The 16606-nt window shown below is 53.6% G+C and overlaps 2 protein-coding genes across 3 annotated transcripts in view; one reads left to right on the top strand and one right to left on the bottom strand.

Annotated features, from left to right (window-relative positions):
* The first annotated feature begins 22 nt into the window (after positions 1 to 22).
* On the top strand, positions 23 to 15865 carry ARMC7 (armadillo repeat containing 7). Of its 2 annotated transcripts, none has more exons than XM_006145832.3 (3): positions 23 to 412; positions 502 to 645; positions 14522 to 15865. In XM_006145832.3, the coding sequence occupies exons 1-3, from the start codon at positions 322 to 324 to the stop codon at positions 14881 to 14883; spliced, it is 597 nt and encodes a 198-aa protein (XP_006145894.1). In that variant the 5' UTR covers positions 23 to 321; the 3' UTR covers positions 14884 to 15865. The 2 variants fall into 2 exon arrangements, with proteins under 2 accessions (XP_006145894.1, XP_014442261.1); XM_014586775.1 differs by having other exon boundaries at positions 502 to 581; positions 14522 to 14662.
* Positions 15866 to 15894: 29 nt separating this feature from the next.
* The window catches only part of NT5C (5', 3'-nucleotidase, cytosolic), a gene marked incomplete at its 5' end in the record, with an annotated part of 1493 nt that continues 781 nt past the window's right edge, over positions 15895 to 16606 (bottom strand). The window contains 1 exon segment of the mRNA XM_027770796.1: positions 15895 to 16221. Within this exon segment, the coding sequence (XP_027626597.1) occupies positions 16132 to 16221 (90 nt within the window).

The following is a 16606-nucleotide window of genomic DNA, read 5'->3' as shown; positions in this document are numbered from 1 at the left end:
GGCTTCCGGCCGAATCCCGGAAGTAAGCCCGGCAGCAGAGGGCGGGGCGCTGCTCTCGAGTCCTGGATCTCCAAGTTACGGGCTCGTCTCTTCCCCAGTTTCTTCTTTCAAAACCAGCCTTTACAGGATCCTGAGGCCACTCCATTCCCACAGCCCATTTCCTGCTGCAGATCACTGCAGTCTGAACCCAGGAGGGGAACCCAGTTGTCGCCCTCGTCCGCCCGGGCCAGTCCGGTGGAGGGTGGGTGAGGGTCTTGCCCCACTTTCCCCCCTCGCGGCTCGCGCTCTCCTGCCGGTTCCCCGGCTTCTGCCGCCCAGACCATGGCCCAGAAGCCGAAGGTAGACCCACACGTGGGGCGGCTGGGGTACCTGCAAGCGCTGGTCACGGAATTCCAGGAGACAGAGAGCCAAGGTGAGAGCTACGGTCGGGGCCACAGCGCCGGCAGGGGTACCCCGCGACCGCCGCCCGCACCTGGCTCCAGCACCGCTTTCTCGTTGCAGACGCCAAAGAGCAAGTGCTCGCCAACCTCGCCAACTTCGCCTATGACCCTAGCAACTACCAGTATCTGCGGCAACTGCAGGTTGTGGACTTATTCCTCGATTCGCTGTCGGAGGAGAATGAGACCCTGGTGGAGTTTGCCATTGGTAAGGGTGGGCAGCCCTATCGGGCTCTGGGCTGGGGTGAGAGGAGTGAGGCAGTTCCTCACTGCCAGGGCAGACTGTAGCGATGTCTATGTCACCTCCTCCGTGCACACATTGTCCAGGTCACTGCTCATTTGAGGTAAATATGGATCTCAGGCCCAGACCTCACTCTGCATGTCTGCCGTCTCCTGCTCAGAGATGAGATCATTAACGAAGGAATGGGTTGAAGCTATTTTAGGGGGAAAACTTTGGAGACTGCCTTTTTAAAAATTATTGTTAAAGAGTTGCTTTATTTAACTTTATTTATTTATTTTAATTCGACCAGAGAAGGACAGAGTGAGAGAGAGAGGGAAAGTGAGAAAGCAAGTCACCAGGTCCGGGACTCATACCGTAGTCAGCCATGTGGGAGTGCAGTGCCCTTAACCACCATGCCACCTGCTTGCCGGGAGACTGCTGCCTTTACAAAAAAAAAACTTATTGGGACCAGCAGGTGGCGTTGTGGTTAAACTGGACACTCCCATATGGCTGACCACGATTCGAGTCCTGGACTGGTGGCTTGCTCTCTCACTTTCCCTATCTCTCTCTCTCTCTGGTCAAATTAAAATAAATGAATGGATTAATAAAATTAAATAACTAATTCTTTAAAAATTAAGTTTTTAATTTAATTTTATTTATTGTTATTCTTCAATTTGACCAGAAAGAGAGAGGGAGAATAACAAGGCCAGGTCTGGGACTTGAACTGTGGTTGGCCATGTGGGAATCCAGCACCTTAACCACTACACCGTCTACTTCCCAGGGATTCCCCTTTTTTAAACATCTCTGGGCCAGCTGGTTGCATGTTGGTTAGGCAGCTGAATCCTACATGGTAGATTGCAACAATTGTAGTCCCGGACCCAGAGGCTTCAAGACCATACCAGGAGTGTGTGCATGGGTGCCCCAAATTCTCAAAGGAGAGAGATGAAGAAGGGATTGCTGCATGGCCGTCCCACAAGGGTAATGCTTTCTTACTTTCTCACTTTCTGGTGAGCACATGAGCCTCTGGCAAAAAAAAAAAAATTTAATACACAACATTTTTTTTTTTTTTTGGAGAGGTTTTCGCTATAGGGCGTGTGCGCTCGCCAGACAGACAGAGAGAGACAGAGAGACAGAAAGCGAGAAATCACCTCCCAGGGGGGATGGCCACGCCGCAATCCCTTCTCCTCCATTCTCTTCTCGGGATCTTGGGCACGCACGCACACGCGCCCGGCGTGAGTTTTAAGCCACTGGGTCCAGGACACGAACCGCGGTCAACTACGTGGGAGTCCAGCGACATAGCCATTACGCTAACTGCTGGTTCCCAACACACAACATTTCTAATATTTTACTATCAAGAGAAAGAAAGGTGACTTGGAGTCCGTAGCTTAGAGCTGTCATCGTCATGACCCTAAGACCTCCTGAGTTCTTTTGGACTTGGACTAGTGTACTCTTTCCTCCTTTCTATATTATTCTCTTTGGAGGGAAGTTGCTACAGAAATTACCTGACATCTGTCTTTTTTTTTCTTAATTGTTGCTGCTTTTTTTTTTTAAAGAGGTTTTTGCCATAGGACGTGTGTGCTCTCTAGAGAGACAGACACTGATTGGGAAAGTGAGAAATCACCCCCCGGGGGAATGGCCATGCCATAATCCTTTCTCCTCCATCCTCCTGGTAGCTTGGGCATGCATGCACACACACCTGGCGTGATTTAACACCACCAGGTCTGGGACTCGATTGTCATCAGCCATGTGGAAGTCCAGTGATGTAACTGCTATGCCATCTGCTGGCCCCATTTTCTTCTTTTTTTTTTAAAGAGAGGTTTCTGCTGTAGTATGCGTGTGTTCACTAGAAAGACAGAGACAGAAAGCGAGAAATCACCTACCAGGAGGGATGGCCACATTACAATCCTTTCTCCTCCATTTTCCTCAGGATTTTGGGCATGCATGCACATGCATCTGTGAGTTTCAAGCCACTAGATGTGGGACTCGAACCACAGTCAACCCTGTGGAAGTCTGGTGCCTTACCCACTACATCACCTGCTAGCTCTACCTTATATCTGTTTTAATCCTTCACAGACCCTCTTTCCTAACACTGATTGTTGAAGGGTCCAGACCAGCTCTGCAGAACGTCCTATCTCCCATCTGTCTGGTTGTTTCTTGTGGTAACGTTTAGTTTGTTCCTTTGTCTTTATTTTCTGTAACCTAGAATTAGATTAAGAGACCAGCAGATGGCATAATGGGTTACGTCACTGGACCACCACATACTTGATCATGGTTTGAGTTATGGATCTGGTGACCTAAAATTCACACTGGGTGCATGTGCATGCATGTCTAAGATCCTGAGAGGAGAATAGAGAAGGGATTGCGGCGTGGCCATCGGGGGGGCGGGGTGTTTGATTTCTTGCTTTCTGTTGCTCTGTCTCTGCAGTCAGTGCATGCTCCTATAGAAAACTCTCTCTCGAAAAAAAAAAAATAGATTGAAAAGCTTGATAGGATCAAGGAAATTTTTTTAAAGGTTTTTTGCCGTATCATAGAGTGCATGCACTTCCTGCAGACAGACAGAGAGAGAATGTGAGAAATCTCTCCCCAGGGGGGATGACCATGCCAAAATCCCTTCTCTTCCATTTTCCTCCCAAGACTTTAGGCACACATGTGCAAGGGCCTGGCGTCATTTTTAAGCCACTGGGTCCTGGACTCAAACTGCCGTTAGCCATGTGGGAGTCTAGAGCCTTAACTACCATGCCACCTGCTGACCTTCTGATTGAAATTTCTTTTTTTTTTTTGAGGAGTTTTTACTATAGGGCTCGTGCGCTCGCCAGACAAACAGAGAGAGACAGAGAGATAGGGAGAAATCACCCCCCCAGAGCATTCTCCTCTCGGGATCTTGGGCACACACGCACACGCGCCCGGCATGAGTTTTAAGCCACCAGGTCCGGGACACGAACTGTGGTCGACTACATGGGAGTCCAGCGACATAGCCATTACACTAACTGCTGGTCCCCCTTCTGATTCAAATTTTACAAAGACTATCCAGGCTTTCCCTGAGTTTATGGTCCCTGGGGCTGGAGAACAGCTGAAGTCACCCTCTCCTGTTCATAATGGGAGGGACTCATGCATGTGGGTGTGGCACCCAACTCTGCCCACACCCCCATAGACAGCTGCCCCGTGGCTACCCACACTGACAGCCCAGTCAGGCTCCTGAGAAGAGGCTCTCACAGCTGTGGGGGGTAGATTTAGGTACATAGCTTCTGGTACGGAGTGGAGGGGAGTGGCTTGGGGTGGGCTTCTGGGACTCCTCGCCCTGTGGAGAGGGCTGGAGTGGGACCCTGTAGTGCCAGGCTCAGGTAGGGTTTGCACCCGCCCAGTGGTGCTGGCTTAGGGCTCTGCCCTTCTGGAAGATTATAGAGTTTGGTCTCTCAGATGTCCTCCAAAGTAAACCCCTGTCCCTCCTTTTTTGTACCTCTGCTCCCGGCTGCTGAGTAGTGGCTGAGGGGCCATAGTGGAGCTCTGCCAAGCTGCTGACGCTGGAGCAATGTTGGCCGAAGTCAAAGAGCCTGCACCCAAGATCACATTACCACGTGGAGTCTGCTCTGCCAGGCTTTCCTCAGGCCAGGAGTAACTCTCCCAGAGCAGCGGCACCCTGCGACTTTGCCCCACTGAGCTGGGAGAGACTGGGGGGCCAGCCTGACCTGGAGCCTTGTTGTCCTGGGCAGCTTCTCAGAGTGCCAACCGAACCCCGGTCCTGGGGTCCATGGTCCCAACCTCCACTCCTGGCTGGTTCCCTAGCTGTGTGCCTTCCCCTGTGCCCTGCCTCCCTCCCAGGATCATGAGAGCACGTGTCTGCATCTGTGCAGGTGCTGGGTCTGGAACTGTCCGTATCCTTATCTCCGGGTTTGCTTCTCCCAGCCATGTCTCCTTTCTCTTCCTCTTCTACCAGAGCAGGCCCCCGAGTCCCAGGCGTGCAGCTCTCCCAGCCTTGCAGCCCTCTGTGGGATCCCCTGCAGACATTCACTCGGGTTGAGGGTTTATCGTCTGTGGCTTAGAGTCCCAGGGTACTCAGCGGTGTATTTTGTTACTGCTGTCTTTTCCTTTCTCGTGGTGTCTCAGGTGCTAAATGGGAAACCTGGCAGCTGCTTGCTCTGCCACTAAAAGGCTCTTTGCTGCCCCGTGGGGCTCCTGGCTGGCAGCCCTGAGACTGCAATCTCTCCCCCGAGGGCACAGCCCAGCCTCGCCTGTTTCTGCAGATCTTGGGTGCTGGGGAAGAGGAGGGAAGGGCAGGCCGGGTGGCCCCTCTGAAGGGGGCATTCCCCAGCAGGGCACAGTGACCCCCAGCAGGGCTAGCTCTGGAATAACCTGCAGAGAAGATTCGAGTCAGTTTGTGGCTCACAGAACCCCAACTGATGTCTGTTAGTTGGCAAGCAGCATAGAGAGTTTGAGAAGAGCTGGGCTTTGGAGTCAGGCAGGCCTGGGTTCAAGTCCTTGTTCCCCCACTTAATGTCTGGTGTGTGATTTCTCTCCAGCCATCTGTGAGCTGGGCAGTCTCAGGAGCTGCTTCACAGCATTAGAAGGAGAAGTAGGTGAGATCTGATGCTCTCAGGGCCAGCATCAGCCTCTGCTCCTCCCGACGCCCTGGCCTCAGATCCCTTCGAGGGTAGACGTTCGCTTATCTCCCAGGGAGGCAAGGCGGACGACGTCTTAACCAGGGAGCCACTCGCCTGCTCCAGGCATTCTTGCTTTCTGGAAAACGTCACTGAGTGATAGGAAGAAATAGTATCATGGACCCTCAGCCTCACAGAAGGGAACCCGGCTGTGAGGCTGAGCTGTTGCACTTCCCGGCGCTGATGGCACCAGGCACGCTCGGGGCACAACTGTGGCCAGGCCCTAGGCTTCCTGGCCCTTCCTCTGACCCTGGAGTCAGTGCGAGAATAGGCGTGCTTATAATACCAATTTCCAGGAGGAGACTGGAGGCTTAGGGAGGTTCCTTGGGCTTGCCAGAGGCCGGGGACTTACTCCCGAAGTAGTCAGATTAAAAAAGCCACTCCCTTGACCACTTTCCTGCCCACAGTGGAGTTCCTGCATCCCATAGTTGTGGAGTGAAGCTAGAAAGGAACTTCTTCCTGTTCCTCATTTACTGATAAGGAAACCGAGGTGTAGACAGCCACCCTGGTCTGGTAGGGGAAAGGCCAGGGCCGGAAAGCCAGCTTCCGCCATCTGTCCTGCAGCCCACCACAGCCGCGGCATCCTTCCTGTCACACTGGCTCTGCGTGACAGTGCCTTGGTCCACGGACGTCACCCAGGGCTCCACCCTACTGCAGTCTTTCTCCGCCAGTTGTGGCTATGGCCTGAAACCTGTGGCTGTCACTCACCAGCAGCAGCCTGCCTGGCCAGCAGTCTTTCCTATTGGGTCCTTCTCCCGGGACCTCCCGATTGCCTGGGCAGGAACTGCAGCTCCAAGAAAGAACCCGGTTCCAGCGACCGAGAGCAGGTGGGGGGCGTTCAGGTCTCCCACTGTCTCGCTCCTTTCTCGTGGGCCTGCCGACTTCGAAGGATTTCACAGCGCCCTCGTTTACCCTGGGGCTGTGCTTCTGGCTGCCTCTTCTCCCCTCAGGGCCTGGTGCTCAGGTCTGGGTGGTGTTCTGATAAAGGTGGCCCCTTCTGGATGTCTCAGTGCCCTCCAGGTGCCAGTGCTGCCTGGGAGGTCACTGAGTCTGTCCCAGCCACAAGCAGGGACATATCTTTACGTATCAGGACCTCAGCTGGGTCAGGTCCACTGCCTGAGGCTCACACTGTTAGTGATGACATGAACCGGGACATTTTGTTGTTGTTGTTAAGTTTGTTTTGTTCTTTGAGTAGAGAAGGAAGAGGAGAGGTGCTGTCAGGATCTAGCCATGCCTGCCAGGTCTGTGGGTGTGCACACCTGGCATGTTCAGGTCAAGCCGGGTTCCCAAACCGGCCCTCCCGTGTGACTCCAGCCTCACGCAGCAGCACCCTACTGCCTGTACCACTGTGGCCGGGCATAGAGCCAGGGTTTGTTTATTTTTTTTTTAAGAACTATTTTATTTAACTTTATTTATTTTATTTTAATTTGACCAGAGAGCGGGGGAGAGGGCAAGCCGCCAGGTCTGGGACTTGAACCGCAGTCAGCCATATGGGAGTCCAGCACCCTTATCTACCACGCCACATGCCGGCCCCGAGCCAGGGTTTTACCCCAGTCATCTAAGATCTGGATTCCATGCCCAGAGCACCCAGCTGGCAGACTCACCTTCTTTCCTCGTTTTTGGCTTCTGCCACACCTCACTGTCTCCAGCACACCATGACGGAGTTGCAGTGGGACATCAGCCGTGCTGCAGTTGGTAGGGCTTCCAACCAGGGTCACATTTGTCAAAGGAATGTCACTGAGAGGTGGCATTGGTCAGGCCAGAGCTGTCCTGGTTTGGGACATTAGTTGGGAAGTAGGTGAATTATGAGGAACCAAAAGTAAGCCCCGGATCTCAGCAGTTACTCATTAGAATGCATGAAAGAATTCTGAGCACAAGCCCCAACCAAGAACATTGGTAGCCTTTGGTATTCATTTGAGAACGTTTGCCCAAAGCAGCATTGGTTGACTCAAAGGTGTCTTGCACACCTGCATCGGATATACACCCCAAAAAATGCTGTGTGGAAATACAGAGGGATAAAGAGAAGTCCCTGCTTCCCTAGAAGCTCATTGAGCCCTAGGTTATTAGAGAATACTTGGCAGTTTTGTTCCTGGACGGGGATTTGAGTAGGCGGCCTCCTGGGGTTTAGGTGGAGTTATGTCCCTGCTTCCGCTTCCTGCAGTACCAGCTGTCGCCAGATGGCAGCGGTGCCTGAGTAAAGGCTGATAAGCCTCTGTGGGTTCTCTCGGAAAACCGGTTAGTGAAATGTAAGGCGCACACACCCCACGACCCGCGATGATATTCACCGGGTGAGGGCACATGCACAGAAACGTCACTAGCAGCATCGTGTGTGACAATCCCAAACTACGATAGAAGCAGTCAGCAGCAGAGTGCACACAGCAGCGGGCCGTCGTGTGTAGGAATGAACGTGCAATCTACAAGTGTGTACGGTAGTCTTACAACATGAAGCAAACCGTGTTAGATGCATGGTAACGCGGTGTTACTGGGAACCTTTCCCAGAGGGAAGCCAGACAATTTCCTACTGGGGGAAAGAGGAGAGTGGATCAGAGAGGGATGTGCAGAGGCTGGTGGACTGCCCGGTGTGGGCTGCGTGGGCCTGTGCGCAGTGCTGCTCTGTGGGTGGCAGGTCGGGCCATGCCAACCTCTGGGCTGTAAACAGATGCAGGCTAGGTCCACATCGCTGTGTGCTGGGGGGATGCCTGATCACGTCGTTTTCCTCTTTCTGCCTATTTTATTGACGAAGAAACCTAGGCTTGGGCAAATTGATTGCAAGCCAGCTGGTAGCATAGTGGTTAAGATGACTGGCCCCCACATGGCCAACTCTGTGGTCCGAATCCCGGACCCAGCGGCTTGGTGCGCGTGTGTGCATGCCCACAATCCTGAAAGGAGAAATGGAGAAGGGATGGCAGTGTAAACATGCCCCCTTGGGGGGTATGTCTTCCTTCTGTCTCTGGAGAGTAGTCATGCCCCCAAGCAGTTAGAGAGAGAAAGACCCCGTCTGGTTGTAGCCGTATTTGCGCATCACTTCACAGTGACAGTGGTTACATGCTGTGCGTAGGGAGCTGGACTGACAAGGACAACTGCGGTTCAAGTCCTGTCCCAGTGGCTGGACAAACTCCCGTGCGTAGATGTGCCTGACCCAGATCCCGATGGGTGGCGAAATTAAGGAGCAGGGATTTCGGTGTGATTACGCACCCCTAAGTGCTTGCTTGCTTTCTCTCTGTCACACACACTGTCGGCACTTAAGAAATCTCCCAACCGACTGCCTGCACCCAGACTACCTCCACTGAGGCTGTCTCCCTGGTTGTCCCATCCTTGTTGGCTAGCTGTCCGGGCTGGCTCCAGGCTGACCTCAGCTGGGCCAGGCAGCCTCTGCCATCCCTCCCTGACTTCCAGGGACCAGGGCGCCCTCCCCTTCGTTCAGAATATGTGTTTATTCATTTGTGTGAATCCATAATTAAGCGACATGGTACAGAATTCAAAAGGGACTGTGGTGATACGTAGCTCCCCCTTGGTAGCCCTGTTAGACAGCCACTGTTACTACTTTCTTGTATTGCTCCACAGGTATATTCTGGGATTTACAAGCAGTGTATATATGTCTGTGTTTTGCATGTTCTATACATGTGGAAGCCTACTGTGTCTATACTCTCTTCTTTCTTAACTTGGCATGCCCACCGTCTCTGCAGGGAGCAGCCCCGTTGGCAAGTGCCGTGTGCTGTCCATGGCGCGAGTGGACAGTACTCAGCTGGCCCCGAGGGGCGGGACACAGGTATCTCTGTTTGGCTCTCACAAACAGCACCACAGTGGGTGGCCTTATTGGGATGTCATTTCACACTTGCGGGAGTGTCCTTTTCCGCAGCTAAATGTCAAGGTCAAATGTATGAAAAGCCAAGATGCTTTTTTCTTTTGATTTAACTTGATGTTTTCTATTGTATGAAGCATCAGTTTAAGTCAGAGCTATATTATGAGATATTTTCAAAGAAGCCTTATTTCCATTCCAGTTCCCTGCTCCATACAAGCCAATTTCCTTTGTACATGTCGGTCTGCGTTTTGCAAAGGCGACTGTATATGTGCGTGTGTGTGTTCACCTCCACCCACGCCTTTTGTTTTTCCTTTTTAAGAGAGGTTTTGCTACAGGGCACATGAGCTTGCCAGAAAGACAGAGAAAGAGAGACAGAAAGCAAGAAATCACCCCCCAGGGGGGATGACTAACCACTCCGCAGTCCTTTCTCCTCCATTCTCCTCTTGGAATCTTGGGCACGCATGCACATGCGTCTAGCATGAGTTTAAGCCACCGGGTCCAGGACTCGAACCACAGTCGGCTACATGGGAGTCCAGCGACATAGCCTTTATGCTAACTGCTGGTCCAATGGGCACGATTTTCAAGTTGAGTTATTCATCTTTTATTGATATGATGGAGTTCTTTTTTTTTTTTTTTTTTTAAGAGTTATTTAGGGGCTGACAGATGGCATGGTAGTTAAGGGCACTGGATTCCCACATGGTGGACCTCTGGACCTGTTGACTTGCTTTCTCACTTTCCCGCTCTCTCTCACACTCTTTTCTCACGCCCCTCTCTGGTCAAATTAAAAAGAAAGAAAGTTAAATAATTCTTTTTTGGGGGGAGAAGTTTTTGCTATAGGGTACATGTCCTCGCCAGAAAGACAGACAGAGACATACATGAAAGCCGAGCAACTTAGCCATTACACCATCTGCTGATCCCTCAAATAATCCTTAAAAAAATTAAAAAGAATTATTTAATTCTGGGGCTGGCAGGTGGCATGGTGGTTAAGGACACTGGACTCCCACATGGCCAACTGTGGTTCAAGTCCTGGACCTGGTGGCTTGCTTTTCCACTTTCTCTCTCTCACTCTCTCTCACTCACTCACTTTGTCCCTCTGTGATCAAATTAAAATAAAGTTAAATAAAATAATTCTTTAAAAAAAGGAATTATTTAATTTTATTTATTATTGTTTTAATTCCCCTGATGGGGTGGGGGGAGTGAGAAAGTGAGCCACCAGGTCCAGGACTTGAACCATGGTCGACCATGTGGGAGTCCAGTGCCTTAACCACCATGCCATCTGCTGGTCCCTCATTAATTTATTTTAATTTGACCAGAGAGAGAAAGAAAGAAAGAAAGTGAAAAAGCAAGCCATCAGGTTCAGGACTCAAACCCTGGTTGGCCATGTGGGAGTGTCCAGTGCCTTAACCACCACGCCACCTGCTGGCCCCTACTTTTGTTTTTGTTTTTGTTTTTTAATTGCCAGAGAGTACACAGGCTCGCCCGAGAGACAGGCAAAGAGCGAGAGGGAAGAAGCATTTTCTCCCCTGTAGTAGGGCGTGGTCATACCATAACCCCTTCTCCTCTGTTTCCCATCCTGTCAGGATTTGGGGCACACACACACCCAACATGTTTTTCAAGCTGCCAGGACTAAGATTCAGACCATGGTCTAGCCAGTTCGCTATTGTTGGGCATCTTTGGAAGCTTCCAGTGTCTATGCTGCCCTCCATAGTTCTTCAGGGCAGGTTCACAGAGGTTGACTCAGGGAGCCAAAAGCAGCTGCGGCCGTGGCCTCTCGTGGGTCCTCTGGTGCCTTCATGACTCTACCTGGTGCTCCAGCTCAGCTTCTGCCCTTCTCTTTCCAGGCCCTCACTGCCCTGTCATCTTGGAGCCACTGCCACCCAGTGGCTTAGACAGTTTATTGAGTGGGGATCCAGGCAGTGGTGAGCTCTGCTAGCAGGCACGGGATCCGTCCTGGTAGGCTGGCCAGGCCTTTGTTTGTGGAGCTGGGGGTGCCGGCTGTCCTGAGGCCTCCTCTTGTCCCCACCCTCCAGCAGAAGCCATCTGATGCTTTCCTGGCCTGCGATGCAGTGCCCACCTGGGCATGGTGATGACTCACCAGCCAGGCAGTGACTCAGGCTTCATCTTAGTAGAGATGAGCCCCGTGGCCTGCCCCATCCCTCCCCAGCTGCACCTGCAGTGTGTGGAGGAGGTTCTCACCACTCTGATCCGAAGAAATGGTGTAGGCGTGTCTGGCAGCCAGAGCCTTCCCACTAGCCTGTTCCAGGCTGAGCCCGGCATGTGTAGCACGCAGGATCGGTTGTCCCCGCAGCTTCCAGGGGGACGCCCCTTCCCGTGGGAATGGCCAGTTCTCAACCCCTCACAGACACAGCTTCATGCACTAAAATGTAGGTGATGGCTACACATGCCTGGTGGGGTCAGGCACAGGCTCACATGTGCTCACGGAGCGGCCCAGTCCCAGGCACCTAGGACACGGCAGGGAACCTGCTACAGGGTGCCCAGTGCAGGGCACAAGTGCACAAGGTGGGCCCCACCTCCTGCTGAGGGCTGCGCTGCACCTGGGCGGGGGTGCCATTGCTGTCTTCAGGACTTCAGGAAGCCCACTCTCCCCTCCCGCCCCCAGATGTGGCCTGTCTGTGAGCCCGTTAGCCGCAGCCTGGGTCACAGAACTGCAAAGAGTTCAGGGAGGCAGGGTGTCTAGGGGCTATCCTGTCCAGCCCCCCAACCCTCTGCAGTTCCCTGAACCCCTCCACCTGTCACTATTTTAAAACACTTTCAGCAAAATATTGTGGAGTACCAAGGCAGGAACAAGACAACACAGTCCTTTTTTTTTTTTTTTTTAAGAATTATTTTTAAGGGACTGGCAGGTAGCATGGTGGTTAAAGTGCTGGACTCCCACACAGCTGACCACAATTTGAGTCCCAGACCTGGCGGCTTGCTTTCTCAACAGCCCTTTGTCTTTCTCACTCTCTCTGGTCAAATTTTTAAAAAAATAATTAATTCTTCAAAAGAAAAAAGAATTATTTTTATTTATTATTTTCCAGCTTGATCAGAGAGAGAGTTTTTAGAGAAAGCCAGCCGCCAGGTGCAGGACTTGACCTCAGGGTGCTACCTCCTAGTGGGGCTCCGTGGGCAGCAAGCAGAACAGCCCTGCGTGGTGATTGCCCGACATCTGAGCATGTGATGAAAATGCCACCGGGTGATGGGGGGCACTCGGACGTGTTAAAGTACTGGGGGGTTCTCCAGGGACGACCTTGCTGTCGGAGTGTGGAGCTTATTGCCAGTGAGAAAGAGTCCACGTGTGATCGGAGCCACATGGTCCCAAGGGTGGCCCGAGGCTGGTGATTGCAATGCCAGGGAAAGGGAGAAGGGCCAGACCAGGTGGTGAGGGGTGCCAGAGGGAGTTTGGACTTTAGTCCAAATACAGAGTCCAGGTGACTGAAACCTTTCAAACATTTCCCTGAAGCAGGACCCACCTTGACGGAGACACTGCTTGGGACTGGTTGGGGGGTCTGGCCCCTGGAGGACGGGCCCCAGCAGAGGCAGCTGTTCCCTTCTGCGAGGGAAGATGTCTTGGTTGGGGTCCAGACTAGAGGGAAAGTCCTTTGCTTGTTTCCAGAGAAGCAGGGGAGTAGGCGGGGCTGTGACCCTGTCTCTTGATTGGTCACTTTGGGCTCATCTGGTGTATTATGCAAATGAGCTGAGCGTGCTTCATCCTGCTGAGCCGGAACCTAAGGATAAGGGGTACTGTGATGGCAGGAAGCAGAGTCAGGATGCACAGGAGTTGTGGTTCCACATGGAGTACCCAGCGCTAAGCAAGACAGCACCTGTTCCCAAGGCGAGAGGTCATTAAGCCAAGGCTGGACCTGAGAGAGTGGGAGCAGTTTCTGGCCACACTCCTGAGCACATGGGTTCTTTATCCTGAACCACTGCTTCTCACTCTGGCCCGTCTGATTCCCCTAGAATGCTAATAACAGTAACAGAAAGGTCTTTAAGGTGCTCTGATCTGGGGCCAACAGGTGGATGGTGGCTTGAAAATTACGCCGGGCATGTGTGTGTGTGCCTGAGAGAGTGGAGAAGGGACTGGCACGGCCACCCCCCAGACAGTTATCCTCACTTTCCCTCTGTCTCTCTCGTTCTCTTCTGGGGAGCGCACATGCAAAAAAAGAAAAGAAGCCAGACTTTAGCGTGGTTTAGGCAGCCAGATCGCACATGGCTGACTGCATGGTTCAAGTCCAAGACCTGGCAGCTTATGAAATATGCTTGGGGGACCAGCAGTTGGCGTAATGGCTATGTCTCTGGACTCCCATGTAGTCGACCGCGGTTCAAGTCCCGGACCCAGTGGCTTAAACTCACGCCGGGCACTTGTGCGTGCGTGCCCAAGGTCCTGAGGGGAGAATGGAGGAGAAGGGATTGCGGTGTGGCCATCCCCCCTTGGGGGGGGGGTGATTTCTAGCTTTCTGTCTCTGTCTGTCTCTTGTCTTTCTGGTGAACGCACATAGCAAAAACCTCTCCCCTCCCAAAAAAAAAATATGCTTGGCATGTGTACATTCGTGCCCAAAATCCCAACAGGAGGGACATATGAAGGGGTTGTGGCATGACCAGTCCCCACTGGGGGACCTTTCTCATTTTCCCTCTCTGTCTCTCCTGCACATGCCGTCTGGCAACTTTTTTTTTTTGAGAGATTTTTGCTATAGGGTACATGTGCTCACTGGAGAAAGCAAGAAATCATCCCCCAGGGGGGATGGCCACACCACAGTCCCTTCTCCCCCATTCTCTTCTTGGGATTTTGGGCATGTATGCACATGTGTCCGGCATGAGTTTTTTTGTTTTGTTTTGTTTTCCTTCTTTTTTGTAGAGGTTTTTGCTATAGGGCGCGTGTGCTCGCCAGACAGACGAGACAGAAAGCAAGAAATCACACCCCCCCCCCGGGGCCTCAGGACCTTGGGCACGCACGCACAAGTGCCCGGCGTGAGTTTAAGCCACTGGGTCCAGGACTCGAACCACAGTAGACTACATGGGAGTCTAGCAACATAGCCATTATGCTAACTGCTGGTCCCCCCGGCATGAGTTTCAAGCCACCAGGTCTGGGACTCATGCTGTGGTTGATTACTTGGGAGTCCAGCGACATAACCATTACACCATCTGCTGGTCCCATCTGGCAATATTTTTTAAAGAAAAAGCATACCAGCCATTTGGACTGGCTGAACCAAGAGGGAAAAGGATTTGTCCCCACTTCGGAAGACTGGGCTGTGGCAGGGGTGGGAGCCAGGCAGTTTCCTTCTCTCTCCTCGAGGGAAGGGCGCAAGGCCAAACTGGACTTGGGATCCCTGTGCCTGGGCCCTTCCCAGCTGGGAGGGGAAGTGGGGGGAAGCCCGGGGCGGGGCATGGACTGTTCGTTCTTCCCCAGGAGGTCTCTGCAACCTATGCCCAGACAGGGCCAACAAGGAGCACATCCTGCAGGCAGGGGGCGTCCCACTCATCACCAGCTGCCTGTCCAGCCCCAACGAGGAGACTGTGCTGTCTGCTGTCACCACGCTCATGTACCTGAGCTCACCAGGCCCCGGCGCCCGCCCCGAGCTGAGCACTGAGCCCGTGGTGCAGTGCATGCTGCGCTTCTCCCTCTCGGCCAACGCCAGGCTCCGGAACCTGGCCCAGATCTTCCTGGAGGACTTCTGCACCCCCAGCCAGGTGGCCGAAGCCCGCGGCAGGCAGGCCCACTCTGCGCTGGGCATCCCACTGCCAAGGACAGAGGCCCCGCCACGGCCCTAGCACCCTTACTGCCAGAGACCACTGTCACGGTGGGGCACGGGGAGCAGGGGGCACGCACTGCCAGGTGGCGCCGGAGCAGCCGCTTGAAAGGCGTTTTCCAGCATGACAGGTATTTCCACCGTGACGGAAGGCACTGGAATGAAGCAGCCAGACCCTGAGGCACATAGAGGACATCAAAGCTGGCACTGCCACTCTCCCAGGCTGGCACTCAGGTTCCACCTGCAGCGCCAGCCCAGCCAGGCTCACTCCCCTGTGCAAGACACCGGTTCCTTGGATCCAGACTTCACATGGCATTCTCGTGAGCAGCAGCTGGGCCTAGGCTTAGGAGGGTTGCCCGTCTGAAGGAAATAAGGGCTTCCTTACTCCTTCCCAGAAGGGTATGGAGTGTCGGGCGAGCTGGAAACCACAAACCTGGTGGTCAGAGGCTCTGGGGCCCTGGGGTGCAGGGCAGGCGTCCTGGTTCTGGAGGCTGGCTCTCTCCCGCTCACGCTCTCCAGGCAGGGCACTCACTGACCACCTGGGCAACTCTGCGGCCCAGGTTTTACCGTCCACTAGGTTTCATGGAAGGGACACAGATGAAGACATGGCCTCTGCTTTGAGCGATCCAGATCAGTACCTGCTAATGTGGCCATCAGGGACTGAGACCAAAACCAGGTGGCTGGTGACACCTCAGAGCTGGAGCTGCCTCTTCTCCCACCACCCAGTAGTTTGTGGGGGGGCCCTACCCTAGAGTGCTCAGGCTCACTAGGGCATCAGGATACAAGTGTAAGATGCTCAGGGGGCAACATATGCTGGCAGTGTGGCCCAGTGTTCTGTGCATCTGCAGGTGTGCTTGTGAAGAGGAACAGTACCCAGTGAGAAGCTGGGGTTCAGGGAAAGGGGAGGGTGTGGACATGGGCAGAATGTGGGGCCACTGGATTAAGGGGAGAGGGGGGGAATGCCTCCATCAGCCCCTGTCCAGCTCTCCCCATGCAAGGCACCTTTTTCTTTCCCAAATAAAGTCTCAAAAGATCAGAGAGCCATGGTTGTTTATTAAGAGGGTCCTGACCCAGCTGCTGCCAGACTTCATGCCAGCCAGGAGCCATCGGGAAGTCCCAGGAGCCTGGGCGCCAGAGAGTACAGAGGACAGTGTCTCTCTTCTCCATGTGGCCAAGGCCACTGCCATGCTGCTGCGGCTCAGGGGCTCTGCGCAGATCCCCTGCCGGCCTGCCACCTTCCCTTCATGCAGCTTCGCCCTGCAGGGCCCACTCACTCCCGGGCCGCCGCTGGCCGCTTGCTGTCTATGATCTCCCTCCAGTTGTCGCTCCAGGAGAGCAGCCGTCTCCGCGGCGGGAGCAGGGCCAGGTGCTGATTGTGACAGCAGGTGAACAGGAGGTGCTCCCACCTTGGGGTCTGCTCCTGGCCTAGGGCAGGAAAGGTGCTGATGCGGATGCGTCAATCTGGTTATTTTCACTCCCTCTCCCTAATCCGGACTAGCCAGATGCCTGGAGGTTGCCAAGAATAACGTGTCCAACCTCGAATGGTGTCCTTGTCGTCAATGAGCAGGTCCCCCAAGACCACCGTCTTGTCCCTCGTCAGGATAATGCGTTCCACAAACTCGGGTCCCAGGTGCTGCTCCACCCAGCGGTACTGCGAGACACAAGTCGGTCAGCAGGGCCAGGCCGGCCGCGAGTTCAGGGGCAGCGAGCCACAGGGGTGAGTGCCTCCAGTCGCCGCGGGGCCG

Source organism: Tupaia chinensis, unplaced genomic scaffold, assembly GCF_000334495.1.
Source record: "Tupaia chinensis unplaced genomic scaffold, TupChi_1.0 Scaffold000159_1, whole genome shotgun sequence".
Taxonomy (NCBI): Eukaryota; Metazoa; Chordata; class Mammalia; order Scandentia; family Tupaiidae; genus Tupaia; species Tupaia belangeri.
Note: the sequence above shows the minus strand (reverse complement) of the source record. Positions and strands in the feature narration are given on the sequence as shown.

What these genes read in the sequence shown, in the direction of transcription:
- ARMC7 (XM_006145832.3), top strand. Translation starts at nt 322, where the DNA reads ATGGCCCAGAAGCCGAAGGTAGACCCACACGTGGGGCGGCTGGGGTAC. An exon ending in CCAGGAGACAGAGAGCCAAG is followed by an intron (nt 413 to 501) that starts GTGAGAGCTACG and finishes TTCTCGTTGCAG; the next exon opens with ACGCCAAAGAGCAAGTGCTC. An exon ending in CCTGGTGGAGTTTGCCATTG is followed by an intron (nt 646 to 14,521) that starts GTAAGGGTGGGC and finishes GTTCTTCCCCAG; the next exon opens with GAGGTCTCTGCAACCTATGC.